The following is a 24,346-nucleotide window of genomic DNA, read 5'->3' as shown; positions in this document are numbered from 1 at the left end:
TGGGATCTTCATGGTTTTATTTCAGTTATTTACTTCTTTGTGGGAAAGTGTTTTTTTGCATTAATCTTTGTTCTACTTAAGAAATGGGCTGTATCAAAATTGAGCCTGCTTTAGGTCCATTTTATTATTTCTAAACAAGGTTGAGAAAGGTATGACACATTTTAAAGATAAAATGTGAAATTTGGATTGCTTGAGTGTCATTTGAAAGCGTTTTTAAACAGAAAAACAAGAGATGTTTGTCAAACATATGAACCCCCTCCCCTTGAGGAGCGCCAAGTTGTCAGGCTTATTCCGCAAATTGAATTAAATATGCAACGACTGAAATGACAGCTGACTTGTCATTGACATTAGATGCCTTTGCGGCAGTTTTAAGATTATGACCGTTCAAAGTGTGAGGATAGTAAGTAAAGTTCTAAATCATGTTCAGATGATGACTGATATTTGCAGATAAAAATATATCCTTTCAGCAGCAGGAAATAAGTAAATATGACAAAATACTTAATCATGCATATAGGTTGACCTCTGACTTCAAGATCTATAAGATCATCAACTGGTCACCCCCAACCTAGATGGCAAGTTTGAGAACCATGGGTGCAGGCATTGTCAAGTAATCACACGAATATGCTTTCAAGGTCACTGTAACCTTCACCTTTGACCTGATTACCCCTGAAATCAAAATGAACCATCTTCTGGTAAAGCCAAATTCCCTTATCATGTTTGAGAGCCATGGGTGCAGGCATTGTTGATTTATCACTCGTTCATTCTTAACGCACTTTCGTCACTTAGGGCCAATGACTCCTTAAATCAGTTATGGTCATACCCAGCCTCAATGTCAAGTTTGATGATCATAGGGCCAGACATTGTTGTGATATCACTCAGAGAATCTTTGTTAACCTTTTCAACTTAAAGGTCACTGTGACTGTTACCATTGGCCCAATGACTCCTAAAATCAATAGGGGTCATCTACTAATCAGGCCCAGCCTCCATGTCAAATTTGATAACCATACCGTACATTCAGGTATTTTTGAGTTATTTCTCGGACAAGCTTTAACAACTTTATACCATTAAAGGTCACTGTGATCTTGAACTTGGACCTGATGACCCCTTAAATCAATAGGGTTATCTACTGGTCAGGCCCAACATTCATGTCAAGTTTGATAACCATCTGTCCTTCAGTTGTTGAGTTATCACTTAGACAAGCTTTGGTCTACCAACAAAGCTGCGAATCGTCCGACCAACATGTGCAATGCAATATACCCCTCTTCCTCGGAGGGGGCATAAATATAAACAATAACATGAGTATACATAACATGCAGGTTCTCTGGCTTTCAAATTGAAACGAGATAATTACTTAATGACAGTTTAGCAACCAAAGACAGTACAAATCAGTATTTATAAAATAACAAGTCATTCACAAAAGTATACAAAAATGACCTGATATTGTTTATATCATATTTTAATATTTAAGAAAATCAAGAGAACAGATACGATCCGTCTGCAAAAATTGTGTTCATCTACTGAACCCTCCTTTGCACAAGGCCAGTGTATTGTTCTTAGGGAATCGGGAAAGTTTCCTGGACTCTCCACACAACATAAGGGAATAGCCCTCTTGTCACCAGCCCAAAAATAACTCTGTGTCAGAACACAATATAAGTCGCCTAGTAGCGGTTGGGTTGCGCCTGGTCCTCCTCATCAATGAACACAAGAAATCCTGCCTCATCAAATGGGCAAGGGTTAGAACTTCTTCATTCAAAACAAGGAGGTCAGAGTCCTGAAAGAGGGAAGGTTTATCAAAAGTCAGTAGCATAATTCACAGATACTAAGATTAAAAATAAGAAATATCCAGTGATGTGCTACTATTAAGTCATACTTACTTCAGTACGAATGTTCAAGAAAGTTCTCAGCACTCACCTAAACAGGAGTGCTTTTAATAACTTAGTAGATACAAACTTTGCCAGCATATAAAATAGCTTTTAAACGTTTATAAAATAACACTGCCCATATTTCATACATGCCAACAATTCAACTTGGTCTGCCTGTGTGTGACTACATGCATGTTAAGATGTTTAAAACCATATTTTTTAGAAAAATACAACACTAGACTTCCTATGAAGTACAAACATGCAAATGAGTTGTCAAGTATCCATTTTTCAGTACAAATTTTCAAGAACTCATTAGCAGTATTAAATAATGTAAAATCAGCTTTTAAATTCACATGAAATGTTATAATATTGTTCATAAATATCAACTTCATTTAACATTTAGGTACACTCATGTCTTAGATCTATACTGAATTTTAGTTTCTATAAGGTTCTTACAGCAGTTTGAGAAAGACTGGCCTCCCGGCGACAACATACTTTTTAACTCTGCATTGAAATGTCCCGGCAGTTGAAGCACACTCCAACCAGCTTGGAGTTTTACTCCCTTCCTCAGACTCTGGTCCAGCACCTCTAATACGAGCATCATGAATCCTGGCTCCATCTTGATGACCCTTATAATTGCTCCCTGAAGTTGCAGCTTTGTCAGCTTGCTCACTTGTTTCTAAAGATAATAAATAATATTACAAGTAAAATTGTACCTTTAAAATAGCGCAGCGCTTTGTTTGGCAAAAGGCACTAGACATTTTGGGAATTTTGAGTCGCGAATATTCCTAAATAGGGAAATTTTACAGTTAAAAAAACAAGACTTTCAGTCTCCTGCGAATAGAGAATTTTTTATAAATAAGTTTATTTTCCCGTTCAAAAGACCTTAAATGCCTGAAATATCAATACTTGGGGTATAAATATCTTTAGCAATAAATCATGACACAAAATATTTCATACTGATCGATCTCTGAATGTGATGAAAATCAATAATTTCTGATTTCATATATTTCCAAAACTTTAGATTACATAACACATGGTTAATTAGGATGCTGAATGAGCCAGTACAGGTAAAAAGACTTCCATAAAAACGTTTGGTTTTTTTTGCCTTTGTTTGACTAGGATTTTTTTCTGAAGATTGGGAAAAATATTGTATATTTTGCTTTGGGAATGGGTCTGATAGTCTGAGCTGTGGGTACTATAGAAAAAGCCCTGAAGCTGACTCTCATCATTGATCAACTTGTTTACATTTATTCCAAAATAACAAACCAGTTAGTTGTAACCATGCCCCCCCCACCGGTGCGGGAAGCAGGGACTTTGACTTTAGGTCCAGAAAATATCCCTGAACTGCTGGTAAAATCCCCACCAAATGCAACTGCACCCACGGGGATCAAAGGTAAGGCTCATTCCCCGCTATTTAAGCACTAGACAAAACCACCGCATTCACCCAGGTTCACATTGGAGGTAAAACACGGCCCATTTCGCCGGACCTGGGGGGATTGGGGGGCGTAGTTACAATTGACTGTTGCATAATTCTTACATGTTCACATTTCAATTGCAAATACTGACATGTTTTGGAAACTTGAAGAACATTTGGGAAGTATAATGGCAATTAAAGACAAATGATATATGACCGCCGGCCTGTAAAAACGACCCTTATCGCATATTTTATCAAAATTAGTTTTTTTGCAAAAATACAAAGTACAATTTCTGTGTGTTCTAAAAATACCAACTAAAATTAAATGCATACTTTTTTTAATGCTAAATTTCAATATCAAAGACCATAACCATGCCGTTCTTGGAACGTTGAACAAAACAAAAACGAAGACATATAATCATTTGCAAGTTTACTGTCATGCAATTATTGGTAATAAATTGAAAATTTAACGGAATGGTAACAATAGAAAAGTATTTCGGTAACTGCACAAATACTGTATAAATGTTGATGTAACCATGGCAACGAGTACTGCAATTTAGAATGAATATATCGCTGGCTTATTTTTCAACAAATTTTTAGTAAATTTTCTATTAATTAATATATTCTGATATTTGATAAAACGTATTGAAGAATCTCCCGTAGTGATATTACCTTAATAAATGCTGTATACCCATATGATATAAAAACAGTCCCTATATGTTTCGCGGAGTATCTTGAAGTGTGTTTTCAAGCCATCGTCTTTAACATTTAAAAAACAAAAAAACATTAAAGTATCAATGTTCAATATCTATGTGTACATAAACGATATAACAGATATACCGTTACAATCTGTATTTTAACAACAAACAACAGCACAATAACAATTCACCAACAACACGCGAAATATGTCCACTTATTCAGTGATGTCAGACACTTGGCACTATTCCTCAGAAAGCGGACATGTTGTGTCCTTGTTCTTCGCCCGCAAGTTTTTTTGCACGTGAGTTGCCAAGTATGCCTGGCGCTCGCGGCTTAAACCAGCAGCTTGTTCTTCCTGCGGTCTACTTCGCAGTACATTTCCACCACGGAACACACAGTAGCTCGTCTCCTCGTTGTCTTCTCCTTTCTAAAATGATGCCAGGCGACTCAGAGGTGAATCGAAACTGCTGATATGACCTTATTCCTTTTAGTGCACGAAACTGTTCCCCAAGAAATGTCTTCCATTCTCGCCATTCAAACCTCGAGGTCCCGTCAGGTTTCTTGTAAAGGACAGCCTCATTTGTAGTTGAAGAAGATGCAACAACGTTTTCTGAAAATGATTAATAAAAATTTCTCACCACATTCACGATATAATTTCGATGTTTTTGTTCAATCATTTGATTTAAATAAACTTAAATCAGTCTGTTGTTTTTGTTGAATGAGAATACTTCTATTCAACTAACCTAGGTCGCTCAAGGTTTCACAGTCCGTTCGCCTGTAAAGCGCCTTGATTCGCCCGAACCCAGCGTCTATTATGCACCTGGCATGACCTGCTACCTGCATCAAATAGCGTATCTCCTCGTTAAGGCCGATCATGGTCCTCCAGCAGAAGTACGCTAGCAGGTAGCGGTTTTTGTTTTGTCCTGAAAATTATTAAGTTTTAGAAATAACTAATTATACTCATTACTAAAATATATTGAAGTTCAAAGATTGATATTTTATGCAATTTTCGTAACCCGTTAAGAACGGTTTAAGCCATGTAACATTGATTTTATATTATAAGAAGTCAAAACGGTCAATTAGTGAGAATTCAGCTTTAAAATATACAATATAAATAACAATATGGAAAGGAGTACCCACCAAACATAATTGTGTCCCCCCCCCCCCAACATATTAATTATTACTTGATCAGCTTGTGGTTTCACTTATGTGAAGTGTCAAATTATAGAGTGATCTAGTTTTGGATTCTTAATTCTCTGCATCATTCAAGTACATTCAAATACACATTTAAAATGGATTTCTAAGATGATGTACGTGTTATAAACTTACGCTGTTGTTTTTTGGGGGGTTGGCTGTGTTATGGTATTTGAATCGACGGATCAGGCTCATCAACATTCTCTTTTAATATCAATTTGGGATAAGGGAATGCTTGGAGGTGACTGAAAATACAAAAATAATAAGGGAATGCTTGGAGGTGACTGAAAATACAAAAATAAGAATTTTATCTATACTGTACAGTAAATTATCTACCTGACACCCATGCAGATCACTACGTGATTTACTTTTAGTTTCATCTTTTTTACAATAGAAATAAGTCAATCAATCATGAATTAATGGTCCAGAAATCAAATGCACGTTTACTTACAAGTATGCGTTGCTCCAAACATAATACTGTACGATATCTATGATAAATTAGGCGCGATTGAATATTAACTTAATTTTACCCCACCCACTTCAGTTACTGTAGACATGCCTTTTGATTTATGGTAGAATTTAGAAAATATAAACAATAAAATGTAAGTTCGTTCATTACCTCATTAAAAAGTCGGTTAGAAGTAAAATAAAATAACGCTCTAACCTCAAGAGTAACTGGTAGAAACATTTCTTTTGATCATGTTGGTAGCTGAATGAAAGTCGCTATCGCCAGTAGCGGTTGTTTACATACGGGCGCTTCATTCATGTATTATGCAAATGATCGATTCCGAAGCTGGCTACGAACGGCTACGAACTGTGGCGGGTAATTCGAAAGTTGATATCTTTGATCTCCAAAATATCAACAAATGCGAGTTTTCTTTATAAAAAAATGAAATGTAACATCAAATGAATATGATATGAACTAGTATATCATAAAATTTTAATTTTATTTATGCTCACGTATTTTTCTAATTACCGCTGAACGTATAACTTTAATATTTTCAGTCCAGATTTGTTGTATCAAATGTCAATAAAAATGTCCATTGACAGTAAGTTGATAAGCTTGAATGTTTATTTACGAGATCATTTCATTGTTTTAAATCTTATTATCTTTTAATATTAAAAAAAATATTCTTAAACTTTTGTGTGTGTATATTTGTGTATCCATAAAAATAGCTATTAAGGCGACCAGGGAAAAAATCATAATTTTGGTCAAAAATAGCTATATACTAAGCATTTTTTATTTGTTTTACTTTATTTAAAGCCTATTGTATATTATCCCGACGTTTCATTCCATAAAAAACAGAAATAAGGAAATTCGATATTTCGTGTACCACCAGCATCCAAATTTTCAAGTATACAGAAATTTAACTTTCCGGAATATAACGGAAATTTTCCGGGTATCTCCGTGGTACCATCTCCGTGCAATTATGCAGTATGGCGTTGATCTCTTACGGAAAGAGAATGGTAACTTGGTAAGTGTTTAAAATACATATTCAACGTTTTTTTCGTTTATTTTTATGACTTTTGTACAGTAGTATAAATCGTCTACCCTTTGGATGAAAAGCAAATGATTTATCCGGATTTTGTTCATCCGAAACTAAATCACTAGTATCAACATCCGGTGTAATTTTTGCTTGTATTTTGGAGAAACTCGATAGATTTCTAGCAAACTTGGTTTACCACTACATCGTCGCTTATTATTATTTGGTATGTTCCAATCTAAAAAGGGATTTGCTCCCTTAACATCTCACATTTAATAAATAAAAGACGAAATGATACAAATGCCTTACATTTTGTTTGTCAATGTCATGTCATTAGTCATTCTCATCACCTTTGAATACTATTACCTATTATAGCAGAACAGAACGAACACTATCACCAATTCGTATTGTGGCTTTTTGCATGCGTCTTAAATTCTCATATTTGATAATAAATGCAACAATAAAATATTTCCCTTATTCTGCCTAAGTTATGCACCAGTCAATTGTAACCATGGCCCCCAGGCAGGTCTTGTTTATACCAGGGATAGCAGGGGAAATGGGCCATGTTTTTACGTTCCAGGTGGACCGGCAGTGCTGAGTGAATGCGGTGTTATTGTTTTTGCGCTGAAAACAGGGAATGGGCCTAACCTAGGATGTCCCCAGGGGCATTTGACGGGGATCTGGTCATTTCGTAACCTTACCATTTCGTAACTGCTGAATCTTGGTTATTTCGTAACCATTTTGTTAGTCAATTCGTAATCGTCGAGAAATCAATTGCTCATATGGTAACCACCATTTAACAAGGTGATAAATAGTACACTTAGCACCTCGTTAAGTGTATTGTTCAACCTGGATGTATATGGCACAGCAACCAAGACACCAATTGGAAGACATTACTCAAATTCTCACTAGTAACAAGCCAATAATTTATGTTACTCAATAGTCATTAGATATATATATATCATGCTAAATTAGAAATGATTTGTTATACTACCAAAATATGTTAATTATTTTCTTACATTTTGCTTACTTATAAACAATAATTTAAGACTGATCGCGATGTATTTTTGAGTAAAATCACGTTTACATAAATGATCATTCTTGACCTATTTCATTGACTATATTTGTTTGAATTGTTTAAAACGAACAAAATTTTGTTCTGTTCTTTTCTCAATTGATCCATATTCTGCATACTTTATATCCGAAACCGACAAAAAACAGCCTAAAATTATTAGTTATGGTACAGTGGAAACTCACTAAACCGGATCTCCACAAAACTGGAATCCTCGGGATACTGGAATTTTATCAGAGTCCCGGTTTTCCCCTTCTATTTTCAATGTAAAAAAATCCCTACAAAACCGGAACCCCGGAATTCCGGATACCGGACAAAAAATCGAGAAAATTTGTTAGTTGTCAACGTAATTTTACCTTACAAAACCGGACGTTTTGTTCAAACATGTCAAAATAATTCTGTGTATTAGGAATTCGCGAATCACGTGTCACTTTGTTTTGACAGCCGGTACGTCTTTAAATATTACACCTGTGATGTTATGTTAACATGATAATCGATAATGATGATTGCACTGTGGATTGACTGTCACGCGATAATCAAACGATAATCAAACTTGTGAAAAGAAAATTGATTAAAACATTTATTTGTTTGTTGCAGAAAATAAAGAACTAGAAACGTTTTTTTAGTGATCATTTTGAAGGGTTGTTTTATCTAAAGACTTCTATGATTGAATCAAATTAGAGCGGTGCTTTAATTAAACTATCAAACATACTTAACAAGCATTAAATTACGAGAGTTGTTTTATTTCAAGACTTGGAAAAAAGATGGTTATAAAAACGCAGAAATGTTTAATTATGCTTATCACTTTTGCAAGTGCTTTAATCATGTCTCAACCTCCGTCTAAACATCTGAGAATTGAACTGTCCCTAGAGGACAAAAGCCTTTAAAGGTTAACTCAGTTAATATATTGAGTAAACTTACTCCGTACATCGAATCCCCACTAAACCGGAATCCTCACTAAACCGGAAATTTTGCCCAGTCCGGACCTTGTCCGGTTTAGTGAGTTTCCAATGTATTAATTTCCAATAACAAGATACAAAGTTAAACATATGGGCACATTTTTAATACAATAAGCATATAAAAAGCGCATACTCTCATTCGGCAAACTCACTACATTTTACAATACTTCTATGCAATTTAAAAAAAATGAAATTCTAAAGTTATATGGTCTATATATTTAAAAAATATTGGCTTAAGGTCACAATTCCTCTCAATGGTAGAACATCTATATTTCTTTCGCAACATAAAAAAATAGCTAGTGTGAATGTTTCTATTTGTCATAGTTTCAGAGTTTATTGGCAAATCGCACTACACTGTTAGGAATAAAGAAGGAATACAACTACTAGATTTAACTTTTTTTATGTTGTTATTTTTATGTTTTATACTTACAGTAAACTTTTTTTGTAAATTCAAATGGTATTAAATTAATTCCTCATAATTATAGGAGTCAACGGTTAAGATATGACCATTCGATTTCTTAACGGTTACGAATTGACTAACACAATGGTTACAAAATGACCAACAATGAGCGGTTACCAAATGACCATAATTCAATTGACAGGGCTTTTACCAGCTGTTTGTCTGTGCAGAGCGGGAATTTTACCTGGGATTGGCTGGACCGAAAGTCAAAGTCCCCGCTATTAGCAGGACCTTGGGGGCCCATGCTGCAATTGACTGTTGCATTATTTGGATTTTTTCTTAACTTTACGACACGCCCCCCTACAGTATTTTATAGTCAAGTTTAGTAACATTTATTTACAGAAATTGGATAACTTAACAAGTAAAGTAAACTGTACTGAGCTTTTGAACAAACCTACATACTTATATATCAAAATTGATATTTTAGGGTCTACACTGAATAAAGCCAAAATGTTAGTTTTGATTTGCTAAATTCGAACAGTATTTAGTCTATCCACACAAAATTTACAAGATCATCAGATAACAAATTTTCTAAAAATTCTCTGTTTGCCAAATAGGGAAGACAGGTTAAAGTGGGGTTAAAAGGTTGCTATCTGTGACCAAAAAAATACTGTTCAAAATTGTGAGTATTCATTTATCTTTCGTTCAGTAAAGAGCATGCAATGGCATAGTTGTTGGATTAGATAATCTGACAGCGGTGCTGGACGTCAGGAGTTCAAATATTGTTGTGAGTTCAATGTACCAAAAGAATACCTTTGGAATACACAATTATCTATAAAAATGGCAGAGCAAATTGCCCATATTGTAGTAATGTCTTAGATCCAGCTTGGGCCTAAAAAAAATACATTTGGTTCGGGTTACCCGACCCTACCTACGGAATAGGCGCCGACCCTACTGTTTATATAGTCAGTTTGAAAAAAAAATATGAAAAACTAAAAAAAAAAAAAATATTTTTTTTATTTTTTTTTTGCTTTTCAATATGTAGTTTAAATAAATAAATTGCTTATATAGAAGATAACTTTAACACCATTCTCCAATGATGAAAATGACATTCTTATATAAAGCCTAATAAAAAAAAAAAAAAAAAAAGCCTACCTACCCTTAGTACCTATTTTTGAGAATGATGTAACCCTAACCAAACAATTTTTTTTTTTAGGCCTTGGATAACTTGGACACAGTAAGCGGTTCACACTAAGGGAAATTCTCAGATAAAACAGCGCTTATGAACTTGAACATAACATTTTTCATTGAGACAAAGAAAAAACATTATTGCTGATCTTCTAAAAACAAATCTTGGATTTAAACTAATCACCAACAAAAATATATGCATTTTAATCACACAATGTAAACAACTGCGCCACAGATCTTATCTGTATGTTTAGGGTTTTTAAAATTTAGCAGTTAAATATAGATTAGCATACTGGTAGGTCTGGTTGGTCTGTTGCTTTAGATGCTAAGTAAACATAATGTCAGTGATTTCATCACTATTTCTATTAAAATATCAGTTTTTTTCTTCAGAGCTTCTCACATTTGCACCATTTTTTACCATTTGAATCATAAAAAGATAACAAACAACAAATGGAACATTTGAAAATACAATTCAGTTGGTTTTATTTTCATGCTCATTTTTGCTTGAAATTATTCTGCTTGAATGTGATTTTTGTTGCTTAAATTTGAACTTAACTCTTTGTGAATATTTAAGGAATGTAAGGGGTCAGATTTCAGATTGCTCATTATTTCTGGAACACTAAATACTTTATTTGATTGTGTACACTGCACTTTCTTGTTAAGCATTCATCCAAATCTTTTGGGTAAATATTGGCAGAAAAACTGCTTTTAGATTTATACTGGTCATCAAAACCGGCACTGACAAAACATAAGATGTGTTTAATTAATGTGCGGGAAAGAGGTTTAAAGGTGTCCGCCCACAACGAAAATAATGCTAGCGGATCACAGTACCCCTTCAAGTAGTTCTTGAAAAAAATGATTCTCTCAGGTAGCGTTTGATTATGTGTACATTGGATCCTTGTATGTATTTTCAAGTGTACACATGATTTATATAAGGTTTGTACAATTTTAGTTTTATTTAAATTTTAAAATTTTGACATTTTTTTTAAAGATTTGCCTGCCCCTGTCTAAACACTTAAATTCTTGGTCTTTGGACTATTGTCGGCAACTTCAAAACACACTTTTTGGAACAGGACACATTTTTCTTATATTTTATCCAGTTTGACTGCAATATAAGTTGTATTTATCAATCAAGTTAAAAATGACATTTATATTTCCATAATTACCTGGTAGTTTTTGTTAATTTGTTTTAATTCATGGATAGGTTTATTGTGAGTGTCATGGAAAGCTGGAACTTTTCAGTACACAACATGCAAACTGAGAATGAACTGTGTGTGCCGGCTTTGTGAACAAAAACGCAAGGCGGCTATGGTAAGTTGCATCAGGATATCCTTGGGACCCCCCCCCCTGGACACGCAATACAATTCGTGTTTCGCTGATCTGTTGGCTGGGATCAGATCATCCATTTGGGGATTTAGATATGTTACCCCAGCCAACAGGCTGCATGTTTAATTTTACTCAATACTAAGCTTTGTTTAAGTGCGAACATCAACATGTTTATCTAATTGCAGTTGCTGCTTGGGACAATAAAGTTAAGTCAGCAACCGTCTACCAGACTGCAAGATTCATCTCTTCCAAAGGATGTCGTACCTTTCCAGGTGGGTGTGCATTGATTGATTGATTGATTGATTGTGAGTTTGTGTAAATGAATAACTGTGAAACCATAACCAAATGTTGGGCTGTAAAGGTGTGTATGTGCATGCTTCACATATTCTCCGTCCTTTTGGCATACTGGACCGTCATCAGACACTCTGCCATGAATGTTAAAAAGTTTAAAGCTATTTCTTATTTTCCTGTGTAACTATATTGATGTTAGATTAAATTTACACCGCCGTGTTACTGAGTAACAATTTGAAATTGGGCCAAAATCATCAAGCTAGAGCTTTGCATAATCTTTTTCAAACTTCTGCGAGATTTCTGCCCTTGACAATATTTGCTCGCAGCCCCCCTTAAAGTTGCACTTCGTTCAGTATTTGAAAGCTAACGGATACACTTTTTTGTTAATTTGAGATCTTAATGTGGCTACTTCTAAGTAAATAGATGCTCAAAGTAACTAGATGCTCTGGGTGTTCACTGGGCGACAAAAGCTACCCAGTATTGGTTGTTTCTTTTTTCTGAAAAGATGTTTCTAGTGAATTGCCCAGTTGCAGTGGTTTTGACGCCACAGAACCATCATAGCTCCATGACAGATATATATGTTTTCGTCATTGATGTCAGTACTGCTGTATTGGAGGCCTCACAATTTCTGTGTGGAAATGTCATCTGATACACTCATAACGGCATATTTCTAGCATAGCTTTCATAAGTGCATGGCCATTCTCTGTCATTTTCAGATACACTGTGTTTTGTGTGGATAAGAAATGCAGAGTGGTACCACCAATCACCTAAGCCACCATTCCCCTAACAGACAATAGGCTCATTGGGACAGTTCCTGCAAAATACAGAAAAGCTCTCAATTGTAGCCCTACGAACTTCAGGTAAGCGATAAATCTGGACTTCAAGATATCTCTGTACTCAATGTAAGTTTATACTTTATTTGAACAAAACATAGGGCCGAATTCAGAACAATCACTCTCACTCACACTCAATGAGTTAATCCTCTGTAATCACATTACGGTCGAGATATTTTCGAGTGAAAGGTATATCCGTATTCACAGGTGTGAGTGAGACTCAAGTGTTTTGCGTGAGTGGGACATTTGTGAGTGCTCGGCTAGGCCACTTGAACCGCCCTCGAGGATTGGTTGTGAATAGGAATTGAATGAGTGTACCGTAAATGACTGGGTATTAGACGCACTTTTTTCCCTCAGATTTTGATGCAAAAAAATGTCTGCGTATAATACCCAGTAACAATTTTTTGATCTTTTTTTCTGAGGTCAATTTCAAGCCGAGAGTTTGTTTAGATTTATGTAGATAGGGGTGTTACTCGCGTCATATTGATCGAGTATATACGGGTTAAAACGGCAGTTGAAGATCGGGATACGGTATATCGTAAGACGTTTATAATTTCAACAAAAATATTTTTCGATTAAAGTTACGATAATTCACCTAAGAGTTCGTACACTCTAAATATTTGGACACCCATAATTATTTCCCAAATACATCAATCATAACTTTCATAGTTACCAAGTTTCACAGACGAAGATTATTGATTTTTATCTTTACAATGCCTGGCTAGATTACCTAACCGTATACACCACTGTGACAATTTAATTAGTTACTACCCATCCTAAACGATTTATTGCCTGTTGAAAAGGAAGTGTGATATATTTATTTGAGGATTAAACAAACAACAAGGGCAATCAAGGGATTAAGAAAACATCGACATGGCATGTTTGTAAAACGATCTGCCAATAAGCTTTCAAACTTGTACCACACTTAAATAGACTATGTGAAGCAATAATCGTACAGTTATACATTAATCCTGCATAGCAATGTCCATGCTCTCCACGAGATCCTCGTGGGTATAACTGTAAGTTATGTGACGTCACACAGTGTGACACATTGATCTGAAGCCGATAGAATGTGTTTATTCAGTTCAGTGCATGTATAAAATGGTGTTTTAATTAACTTCAAGAAGGATTTACACTTATAGGCGTAATAAATAAGTTTATGACCATTGATTACTACGGATAAATTAATAAGTGGTAAAAAGCAAACATGAAGAAAAAAGGCAGGTTAAACAAACATGTAAATAAAATGTAAAAATGATAATTTTCTATGTATTCGGAGAGCGAAAAAAATAATTAATTTATAGTGTCCGAACTCTTGTGAATTACGGTATTCAATATTATTTTGAAAAATAAATTGAATTAAACAATAATCAAACTTACATATAAAAAAGCAAAGTTGGGCACTGTCAAAATATTTTTTGCGTAACATAACTTTTCCATTCGGAGCTCCTCGGCCATTTTTTTCAAAAACAACCTCGGATGTATATGGACGGTTTACATACTTAAAAAGTGGTACGTTTAAGTCCGCTGCAAATAGATCGCGTAGTAATCTTATTTAGTAGTTAAAATTTATGACTTAACTCTTGGGAATCGTAATTATGTTTGCAATAATACACTTCACTGGCAATCAATTTAAACTGAGAGCAATGAATACAACTCTTAAACACTACATTTAATTAATGCTTTTATTCAAAAAAATACGGACTACTTCAACAGATGTACCGGCATACATCCGAGGTTGTTTTTGAAAAAATGGCCGAGGAGTTCCGAATGATAACTTTTCATTCTCGACAGTATGGTTGTATGGTTTTAAAGATAACCATCGCCATTTTAACGAAAAAAAATTTTTTTTGTCACTGTCAACAAACATGGTGGCTGAAAATGCCGGACGATTTTGACATTTTTTCTATGCGTGAAAAAAGTACATGGCAAGTAGAAAAGATGAAATATATCAAATATTTGGAACAAATAAGGGACATGCTCGTTCCCAGACAATATTTAAGAGACCGGGATAATCCACTGAAGTACATGTTCATTCAATAACGTGGCCATCTATAAACAAAACAAATTCAAAAGGATGCGCCTATCATATATTTGTTTTGTTTCGCAATGATCTTGAACCCCCAGCAATGTTGATGTTTGCAATTCATCAATGGCTGCAAAGACAGGCAGCTAAAGGTACGTGAAGTTAGCATCCTAGCGGCATGAAGTTAGCGGCCTAGCGGCGTGAGTATGGCGGACTGGCGGCCTAAATTTGTTATCTATTTCAAGGTTCAATGGTTTAAATGGAAAATAAGATAAATCAATGTTTTTAGTCGTACATTAGCGGGCTTAAATTGTTTTCTACTTCAGAGCATTTTTATATGAGTTTTCTTCTAAAACAATGCTAAAATAATTGTTCTCCTATGCAAAATACATCACGCTTGAGCGGTCTTGCGGCGTGAACTTGGCGGCCTGGTGGCCTAGCGGCCTAAAAATCCCCAAAACTCAATCCAGCAGCCCATGAAAAGGTGGTAATGCTGATATTCGCTAAAGGATGTTAATTTATGAAAAGGACATTTAATTTATCATTGTTTTAGAAAAGAACGCATATAAAATGCTTTGGAATAGGAAACAATTTTAGGCCGCTAGTCACATGAGTCGGCTAGGCCGCCAGGCCGCTAACTTGACGCCGCTAGGCCATTTTATAGCGTGGTAAGGGAATTGATATGTATTTTTCAGCCTACATTCAGCTGGATTATTATTACTATTATTATTATTATTATTATTATTATCATTTTCATCATCATCAGCAGCAGCACCAGCAGCAGCACCACCAACACCAACACCACCATATCATCATCAACATCATCATTATTATTATTATTATTATTATTATTATTATCGTCATCTTCATCCATTTTCCCCTACATTTCTTGAGTTGTTTTCACTCCGAGGTGTTATTTCCCCACAAGAAGTAGATTCATTCGCTAATTCTATCCATCTGCTATTTTTTCAACTTCCATATATTATTTTCAAACGCCCAAGACCGCTTTTTGAAGAATACATAAGCAAGATTATATATGAATACATATTTAAATTACGTGATACAATGGAAAACGGCTATATATTTAAAACAGCAACAACAACGACAACAAAAAACATGCATTTAAACGTATTTTGCAACAGTTATTTACAACAAAGTTTATTTTTATTAACAAATTGTTTTAAAATGTAAATTTCAGTTTCAGAATAACACTTATTATCATTTGTTTGTTGCCATAACTAACAATAAGGTACTCAAATCTCAAATAAACATATGTTTACAATGTATAATGTAAACATCACCATAGTCAAACAGATAATCCGATATGATCATGTTAACATATGTGTATAATTATATACTGTATTGCTCGCTTGATGAAGTGGAGTGTTAGGGAGGCGTGTGAATACGAACAGATCACTTGAGTGTCACTCCCCATATTCCACTCAAGTGATCATTTGAGTGTCCCTTACAGGAATGTGGTTGGAGTGTGAGTGAGAGTGGATGTTCTGAATTCGGCCCTTACAATTTCAGCATCAAAATCCAGGTTTAGATCCCAAACCGAACTTTGTCTCCTTCATTAAACTTAATTTCAGATGTACTATAAGCCACATACATGTTCACTACTTATGACGGATATGAACTTTTGCAAATTGATTATGAATGCGTTTTCCCAGATTTACACCCTCCTCTTGCAGATACTGCTGATGGTGAAGCTTGGGTGCACCGGGCCGGTTTTCCAGCCGTGTGGAATCAACATCTCCAGCTGAACTGGGGCCGGGAATTATATAAGACTCCTTAGCAGCATGGTGAGCTTTTGCGTATTTATTTCCAGGCTCATATACCCGGCCAGACTTCTGCGTTTAAGCTTTCCTGTCGTCATTTTTTTAAATAATGTATCTCAAGTCTTTCAATGAAATCACAACTGTGACACCTTTGGAGACTAGATTTAAATTAAGGAACCATTATGTGTAGAAAGCCTTTTGGGTGATTTAAAATCAAATTAGTAAACAGGATTCTCATGGTTCATGGTTTATAATTGGCCTTGTGGACCTTTCATTCTTTACTTTGGTAACAGCTGCTTAAGTATGTAAGAAGGGGTGGGGGGTACAGATGTGATAGTAAACAGTGTTTAATAAGGTATATTTGTTTTTATTTTATCACCATTTTGAAGGTAATGATTTTGTTAAATCAGGGATAAGTAACAAGTTTAACACAAACACTGTAACATGTTCTTTATTTCAAATAAATCTATAAATTATCTCTGGAGAATTTAGTCTGATCTCCATTTCTCAGAAAATGTAGCTGTCTAAGGCCTAAAAAAAAAATATGTCTGTTTCCTGTAACCCGACCGACCGTAATTTTTTACCGCCGACCGCAATTTTTTTATGCCCCAAAATTGGAAAAGTCAGATTTTTAGCGATCTCTGGCCTATGATGACAACGATAATTTAAATATTTTGGTAGTGTCCGAATCGTTGCATAGTTACAAACGTTTCCGGTTTGACAAGTTGAAACAATGGCAAAAACCTTAATGGCTGTGACATTAAACTGCAGGGCTTTCAATTGACCTGAGCTCCCGGGTTTTGACGCACAGGAATCGTAAATGACCCGAAATCAACGCATCATCCATTTGTAATATGCATCAGTTTTGACACGGGATATTTCGGTGTGAGAGTCGGTATCATCTGAAAGGAGCCTCAATGCATGATCTGAATGTTTGTTTAACCCGCAAGAGCAATTTACACCCGAAGTGACAAGTGATTATCGATCTGGAATCTTATCGGTAACCTTGTCAATTAGCAGCACTCAAACTCAATGACGTAATATTAACTCCGCTCATTATGCAAATTAACGGATACCTTCCGCTTTTTCGCTAAGTGCAATTGTTTTGAAAAACAACAATGCTAGGATATATTTTGTTCATTTATTTTAAGTTTTTTTTTTATTATATCTCCAGTTAATTAAAAAATATTCTTATAAGTTTTTAATGAGTTAACAGAAAAATAAACAGTTTTCGTACCACATGGTCTAAAAAGCGCGGAAAACAGGTGCACGCTAACTTCCTGTCAATTTTAATGAAAGTGAAAGGAGAAATACGATCGTTGTCAGTGTTATAGTTTAGTTCTATCACAGACCTGGTTTATAGGTCCGTGGTTCTATAACAAAACTGTTATGGTTTTGCCATTTATGAAAAATACGATGTTGCAATACTGGCAATAGGAACGTTAAATGTTTTTGTTTACTTCCGGAAAAAAAGATAAACCTGAAAGTGAAAGTTAAAGTAAGATGTCGTTGCAACTAAACAATCGCTGGGGCATATTGGAATTTGACAAGGATGCACTGGATTACATAACGAAGATGCATTAACTAAATAATATGTTCGTCAGAGTCCGAACATATTTTTCCAAGTTTTGACTCTGGGAATGTTTTAACCACCGTAGTCCAGTCAAGTCCAGAAAAGGAAAAAACAACAAGGTATTCTATTGAAAGTTATATTGATTATTTTTCATCGTGCTTGAGATTTTTACAGAATGAACAGTGGATCTAATACAGCAGATCTTTTTAAAACACTGAAAATTGTTAAAAAAATAAGTTGTGGAAACTATTTAAGGTACTGTACGTGTACTAGTTTTGCTGTTTTACTGTTTAAAAAAGAAAATGATATTACTTTTTTATTAGTCAGTCTAAGCTTTTTTGATACTGATTCTAGTCTATTTAAACATATTCCAGTCCAATCTGTTATTTTACACTGTTCGATGTCGAGTCAGCAGGTAAGGTTTAAGTGTCCAAGCAGTGAACAGCGTAGACCATGCGTCTACACTGGTCCCAAAGATCTGTACAATTCTGACAGCCTCTAAGAGTTTAGTCATTGATTCTAGTCATTTATCAATCGAAGTACATGTATTGATTTATATATGTTTTGTGGAGATTCTTGCCTGTTCTTGTTGTAACAGCATTTTATTTTATAATAGTTGTCATGTACATTTAATTGTAATACAACTTGATATTATTGCACAGACTATTTTAAGATAGACTGTGTAATAATATCATGTTTTATTATTAGAAAATGTATGCATTTTGAAAGTTTTGTTTAAAACATTTGCCAAAAATAAATTGTCTAAATGTTCTTTGATTCACTCTTTCACTGGGTTATATTTGCAAAGTGTAAAGATGAACTGCTTCCCTGGTGAACATACTGACAATGCTCAAAATTGCACATAATGTTGCCACCGCTGGGAGTCGAACCCATGGCTTGCCCTTCAACAGGATGCATTCTACAACTGAAATACATGTACCATGGCTGGAAATAACTGATAAAAAATGCTGTTTCTTTGTCAAGCTTCACCTATATATAGATGTGAAAAAATCACTTAGTCTTGATTTATTACAATGATGATGTATTTTATGTTTTGATGGCTGTCAAGCTAGCAGTTTTAGCTTATAAGTGGCAGAAAGATTGAATCTATATATCACACTGAATTCTTATTAAAATAATTCACCTGAAATAAACTTGAATATTGGATCATTCTGACATTTAAAAAAAAAAAAAAAAAAAAAAAAAATCCCTACCTACCGACCCATCTTTTTTTCAGCATGTTACAGGAAACAGACATATTTTTTTTTTAGGCCTAAGTGCCTATTCCATCAATGAGTATCACTGTCTTTAAATTGCTGTTGCGGTACAGTTTAAATAGCAAAAGTTTTATGGCCCTGCTTGTTTGCAACTCCTCATTCATTTTTGTACAGCGAGAAAAGTAAGGGAATTCTAGAGATTAACTAGAATTATGGATTGTTTTTCTTGAGTTACACAGTACATAAGGAGGAATAAGTGTGTACACAACTCCTCATTTTATTCCTGTTTATTATTTATATATGTAACATAGATGTGTACAAGACTTAGAAACATGACATAAAAGAGCTCACTTTGATAAATTTTCTCAAAAAAAGATATCTTTACTGTTAAAGTAAGAACTTTTACTGCATAGTAAGTAATGTCTTCTGCTCATCTTTATGACATCATTACATGGAATGGAAACTTCCCAATATACATTTCCACATGGCGCAGCTCATTTATATATAATGCTGATGGATTGTTTAGAAAGGAACAGTTTTAATTGGACAAAATGTTTTAATCGCCATTTTACAGAGTGCCAGCCAGTCATTGCTGTTCTTGCATTGCTGAGGAGGACAGTCCTGCCAACATAACAGTTTGTTCAATAACAGGTAAAAACTGGTCTCACTTTACATTTTCAACCACTGCCAGATAATATAATCTTATATAATGATAACTCCTTCTTCACAACTGGTGTTAAATATATAATGATTAAACTAACAATAAAATGGAAATTATGCTCTTTAAACTCAGAACCTTTATTGACTGTCAGATGCTACTGGTAAATGAACTGGTCTTGATGTCCTTTTCTTGAGATAATAACTATTTGCATATTACCCCAGTACTATTATTGTACATTCAATAGAAAATCGTCTTGTTTGTATCGTTAAATGGCTTTATAATGTTCCCCACTTCCTGATTTTTGAAAATTACGTGAACAAATGACAATCCTGCTACCATTTAAAGTTTGATTAAATTCGGACAAATGTGTTTGTTTTAATTTGCCTTCTGCTTAAAGTAAGGGTATATATACTGGGCAAGAAGTGCTGAATTTCATCGTGAATGAAAGTGATTATCCATAGTTTGAATTTGGTTCAGACATGTTTGACGGGAATTCAAAGACATTTTTTTGTCATCATTTTCGCATACATTGGTTCATTCCAAGAAAAAAAATATAACCTTTTTCAAAATGTTCAATCTGTGAGAGTGAAGCTTTAATAGACCTTTAAAGACTTGTCGATGTGAAACTAAACTCTCAATCAAACTTTGGTAAAAGATCAAATGCGGGGCTTCGTGTGCGGCATAGACTGTGTTAATTTATATTTAATATGATGAAGAGCTAGTTAAGTTATCTTTGTTAAAAGTCTTCATTTGAAGCAAAATATGTTTCAATACCCTGTATGAATTTTCTTCACTGGATATTGATTCATAAAAAACATTGCTCCAGGGTGTGGAGCTATTTTTTGCTATATGTCTATATGGAAAAATCTCCTCAGAAGTCAACTTTGTTCCCCAATGTGCAAGGCACAATCGGTGAAAATAATTTCAATAAAAGTCACTGATTATTACAATAAAAGTCACTGTTTATTATTATTGTTATTATTATTAATAAACTTTTACTATTTCAGGAGACAAACAGAAACACAGAGGTGCTATACATTCTGATGGAAAAACAAAAGCATCTCCCATCATTTTGGCGTGGCTCAGATCAAGAGGAGAATTTTAAGAAAGGTAATAACTGAGCAACTAAGAACATGCAAGTTGCACTGGTTAGAGTGTAAGACCCATCTCCCTTCATAAGAATTGATAATCATCACTGTATTAAATCAAGAAATTGAAACGTAAGTGTCTTGTCTTTTGCAGTGTTTTTGAAATATAATATAATTTAAAAAAAACTAAATTATTGTTTAATATGATTGTGAATGTGTGATGTTTTCTTCTGATCATTCACTCTCAAAAACCAGATACTAAAAACATATTCGTAGATTTTTTTGTTTTACTTGTAAATATAGTTTTAAGGTTGTATTTTAGGCAAAGCCTTTTATTCTGCTCAATACAAACTTAAATATTGTAAGAGTTATGGCCCTTTGTAATTTTTAAACAAATACATTTTTTTCATGTTTTTGTAAGCCCATTATAAAGGGACTTTTAATATTTTCACCAGCGCATTATAAAGTCAGACCAAAAGTGTTCAGTAAGTGTCCAAACAATAACTAAGTTAGAATCCTTTCTCAAATCAAGTGAGCGATATAGGGCCACCTCTGTGTTTGTCTGACTAAAAAACAATAATCAATCTTTGAGTTAAATTGACAAATATTGTTGTAGAATGTTTTGTGAAGACATACAATTGGATTACTTTTGTGTCAATAGGATTAAAGTTTCTGCACATAAAAATTATTTAGAATTGCATTTGGGTCAGTCGGTTCACGTTCAATATTACTTGCAGTATAAGCGGAAGCAGTGACTTAAAATTAATTACCAAACAGTTTCTGCTCAATTGCTTTGAGTTAACATACGAGTTATGAAACTTGGAATACTAGTTCTTGGTGGCATAAATGAAAGACCTTGTTTTGTCACATTGACTTGTAATCAAGCACTAACTTCCTCTAAATTCTCTTCAGGTGATGGTTGGGCACACACAAGAAGACATAGATCACAGGTGTCTAGCCATATGAGTAGATAGGAGTGTCACACTCTGCCAAACTTACTTCATCAGATGAGCAGAAAGCTTCTCAAGATCCCGCACTGCACACTAAGACATAGTCTTTGACTACAACAAGGTGATGAAAGTACAGAGAGGTCCAATTGAAATCAATTCTGTGCTGCTGTCATTTCTTCATTCTGGAAGTCGATGGACATGATTTATCATGGCATCAAGTGTGCAGTTTGCCGACTATCAGCAGTCTTGTTCACCAGCTGTGCAACTTGAGCTGGTAGCTTTATTGCTTGAAGCCACTGCATAAGAGGGGGAAGGTGCAGGCTCATCAAAAAGTCTCAAAAGTTGAAACTAGGAAAAGAAGTTTATCAAGAGAGTGAATCTATTTTGAAAACAATCGTTACAATGATTTGGTTTCCTTTGAAACTTGATACATACTATGAATTGAGATGCTTAAATAAAAAACCGCTATTCAAATATCAGGAAACTGCCTTTTTCATGCTAAAGGGTAAATGATGTCGCCATTTCCTGTATGTATTTAAATAAGATATGTCTCCACAATTAATATTTTTAGGGAATTTTTCTCAACCTAATGAATAAGATTAAATTGTACAGCGTTATATGAGCTTAATATGTGTTTTCTCATTCTTTAAAATTGGTGAAAAATTGTCAGAAGATAATTAGACCAGTATCCATTACTGCAATCATACAATCAAATATACAGGGACAAGCCCACTGGGCATATAATATAATTAAACCCTGTTTAGGGGCACGAGGCAAACAGAGTTACTTTCAAACGTTAAAGCTGCACTCTCACACTTTGGATGTTTTGACAACCTTTTTCATTTTATGTCTTGGATTGGAACCATCCAATTTTTGCGAAAAATTAAATCCCAGATTTTTCTGACATTGATGTTTTTTATGCACTTTTCTTAAACCGTTAGTAACATTAATTTTCGAACGGAAATATGAAATCTGCGATCTGATCTTTTGTCAGCAATCTATTATCATTGGTTTGCAGATAATTACGCAAAAACTTGCTCATTCGAAGACAAAAAAAGTTGTGGAAACGGTATATCTGTGAGAGTGCAGCTCTAAATGTTTAATTGCTTGATTTTACTACTGTATTAGAAATTACAGGGATTGGGGTATATTTTTAGTGTTTTTATTGCTTGTTTTTGATTCATACTTTATTCTTCAGGGCACAACTTACAAATAAACAAAACTGGAAAATGGTCATATCAATATTACAGATTGTCAGTTTAGACACAAAATTGTCTCAAAATCAGCTGATTTGGTTATCATTCCTGTAATTCAGTGATATTAGATAATTCACAATAGAACCAATCAAAAATGTTTGGTAAAACTGCCGAAAAGTTCATTTACATTAAATTGTTCGTAATGCTTTTAGTCATTGTTCGTAATGCTTTTAGTCATAAAACATCATTTTTTTAACATAAATATGATGAACTGCAATCTGATCTTTTTTCAGCAGTCTTATATCACTTAAAATTGGGTCTAGACATTTCTGCAAAAAATACTCCATTTATTGACTAACAATAAAAGAGTACCGGTAGTCAAAACGATCAATCGGTGAGATTGCAGCTTTAAATACACCTTTTAAGACCGCTGTAAAATTCCAATGGTTTGCCTAAATCTTTAAAACTAGCATACTGTTTAATTGACAACCATACTTATTGTTTAAAAGTGTCATGATATCTTTGTACAATGTTTTTATATAATTCATTAAAGAAGTCAAAACAAATTTGTTTATCTTGTAATTTGTTATCTATTATTTAAATGACTCAGACAAAAATGGGAACGTCAGTGCTAGTTCTTTTACTAATAACATCCCATGAAGTTTCTATTGGTGTAGCAGCAAGGAGGTGTTACATTAAGGATGCATCATTTAAACAAAATTATATATTCATATGCACATCATACAGGCGTGTAGCCGCCTATACGTGAATACGCGGCTGAATCCACATGATTCTGACAAAAAAATCAACCAAAGTTGCAGTATGCGAACTTGACTACATGAATCTAAAACTGGTTATTTTCCAGTACTAAATAATGCACATCGGAACGCCCAGAATGCACTAGATTGCACCATGGTTTTCAAAATTTTCTGAGGGGGCACGACCCCTGAACCCCCCAGCACATTTATGAATTCACATGAATAGAGGGGTAGCTACGCCCCTGACATAATTGAAACCACAGTGTGGCTAAACAACGCCTGTATATTTATCATACGCAGTGATCTCCCATGGAAATGCAATCGTCAAAGAATCTGAAGGGGCTGTTTATATGGACTAGATTTGAAATGCA

At 34.5% G+C, this 24,346-nt stretch overlaps 1 protein-coding gene and 1 long non-coding RNA gene across 6 annotated transcripts; one reads left to right on the top strand and one right to left on the bottom strand.

Annotated features, from left to right (window-relative positions):
• Positions 1-5,926, bottom strand: LOC128224790 (uncharacterized). 4 transcript variants are annotated; one of them, XM_052934843.1, is made up of 4 exons: positions 5,837-5,926; positions 5,308-5,417; positions 2,358-2,541; positions 1-1,771 (listed from the first exon to the last, which is right to left on the bottom strand). In XM_052934843.1, exons 2-4 carry the CDS (start codon positions 5,371-5,373, stop codon positions 1,764-1,766), a joined length of 258 nt encoding a protein of 85 aa, XP_052790803.1. In that variant the 5' UTR covers positions 5,374-5,417; positions 5,837-5,926; the 3' UTR covers positions 1-1,763. The 4 variants fall into 4 exon arrangements, with proteins under 4 accessions (XP_052790803.1, XP_052790804.1, XP_052790805.1 ...); XM_052934844.1 differs by having other exon boundaries at positions 5,792-5,892; XM_052934845.1 differs by lacking the exon at positions 5,837-5,926 and adding an exon at positions 5,624-5,716.
• A 664-nt stretch (positions 5,927-6,590) lies between these two features.
• On the top strand, positions 6,591-23,819 carry LOC128224792 (uncharacterized). Of its 2 annotated transcripts, none has more exons than XR_008259544.1 (7): positions 6,591-6,647; positions 11,787-11,873; positions 12,609-12,752; positions 16,446-16,556; positions 19,897-19,973; positions 20,991-21,093; positions 21,984-23,819. It is a non-coding gene; the product is annotated as an uncharacterized LOC128224792 (long non-coding RNA). The 2 variants fall into 2 exon arrangements; XR_008259543.1 differs by lacking the exon at positions 6,591-6,647 and adding an exon at positions 6,733-6,882 and having other exon boundaries at positions 21,984-23,818.
• Positions 23,820-24,346: the final 527 nt, after the last annotated feature.

The sequence above is a fragment of the Mya arenaria genome, chromosome 17 (assembly GCF_026914265.1).
Source record: "Mya arenaria isolate MELC-2E11 chromosome 17, ASM2691426v1".
NCBI classification, from domain to species: Eukaryota; Metazoa; Mollusca; class Bivalvia; order Myida; family Myidae; genus Mya; species Mya arenaria.
This window is presented reverse-complemented; position numbering and strand designations above follow the sequence as displayed.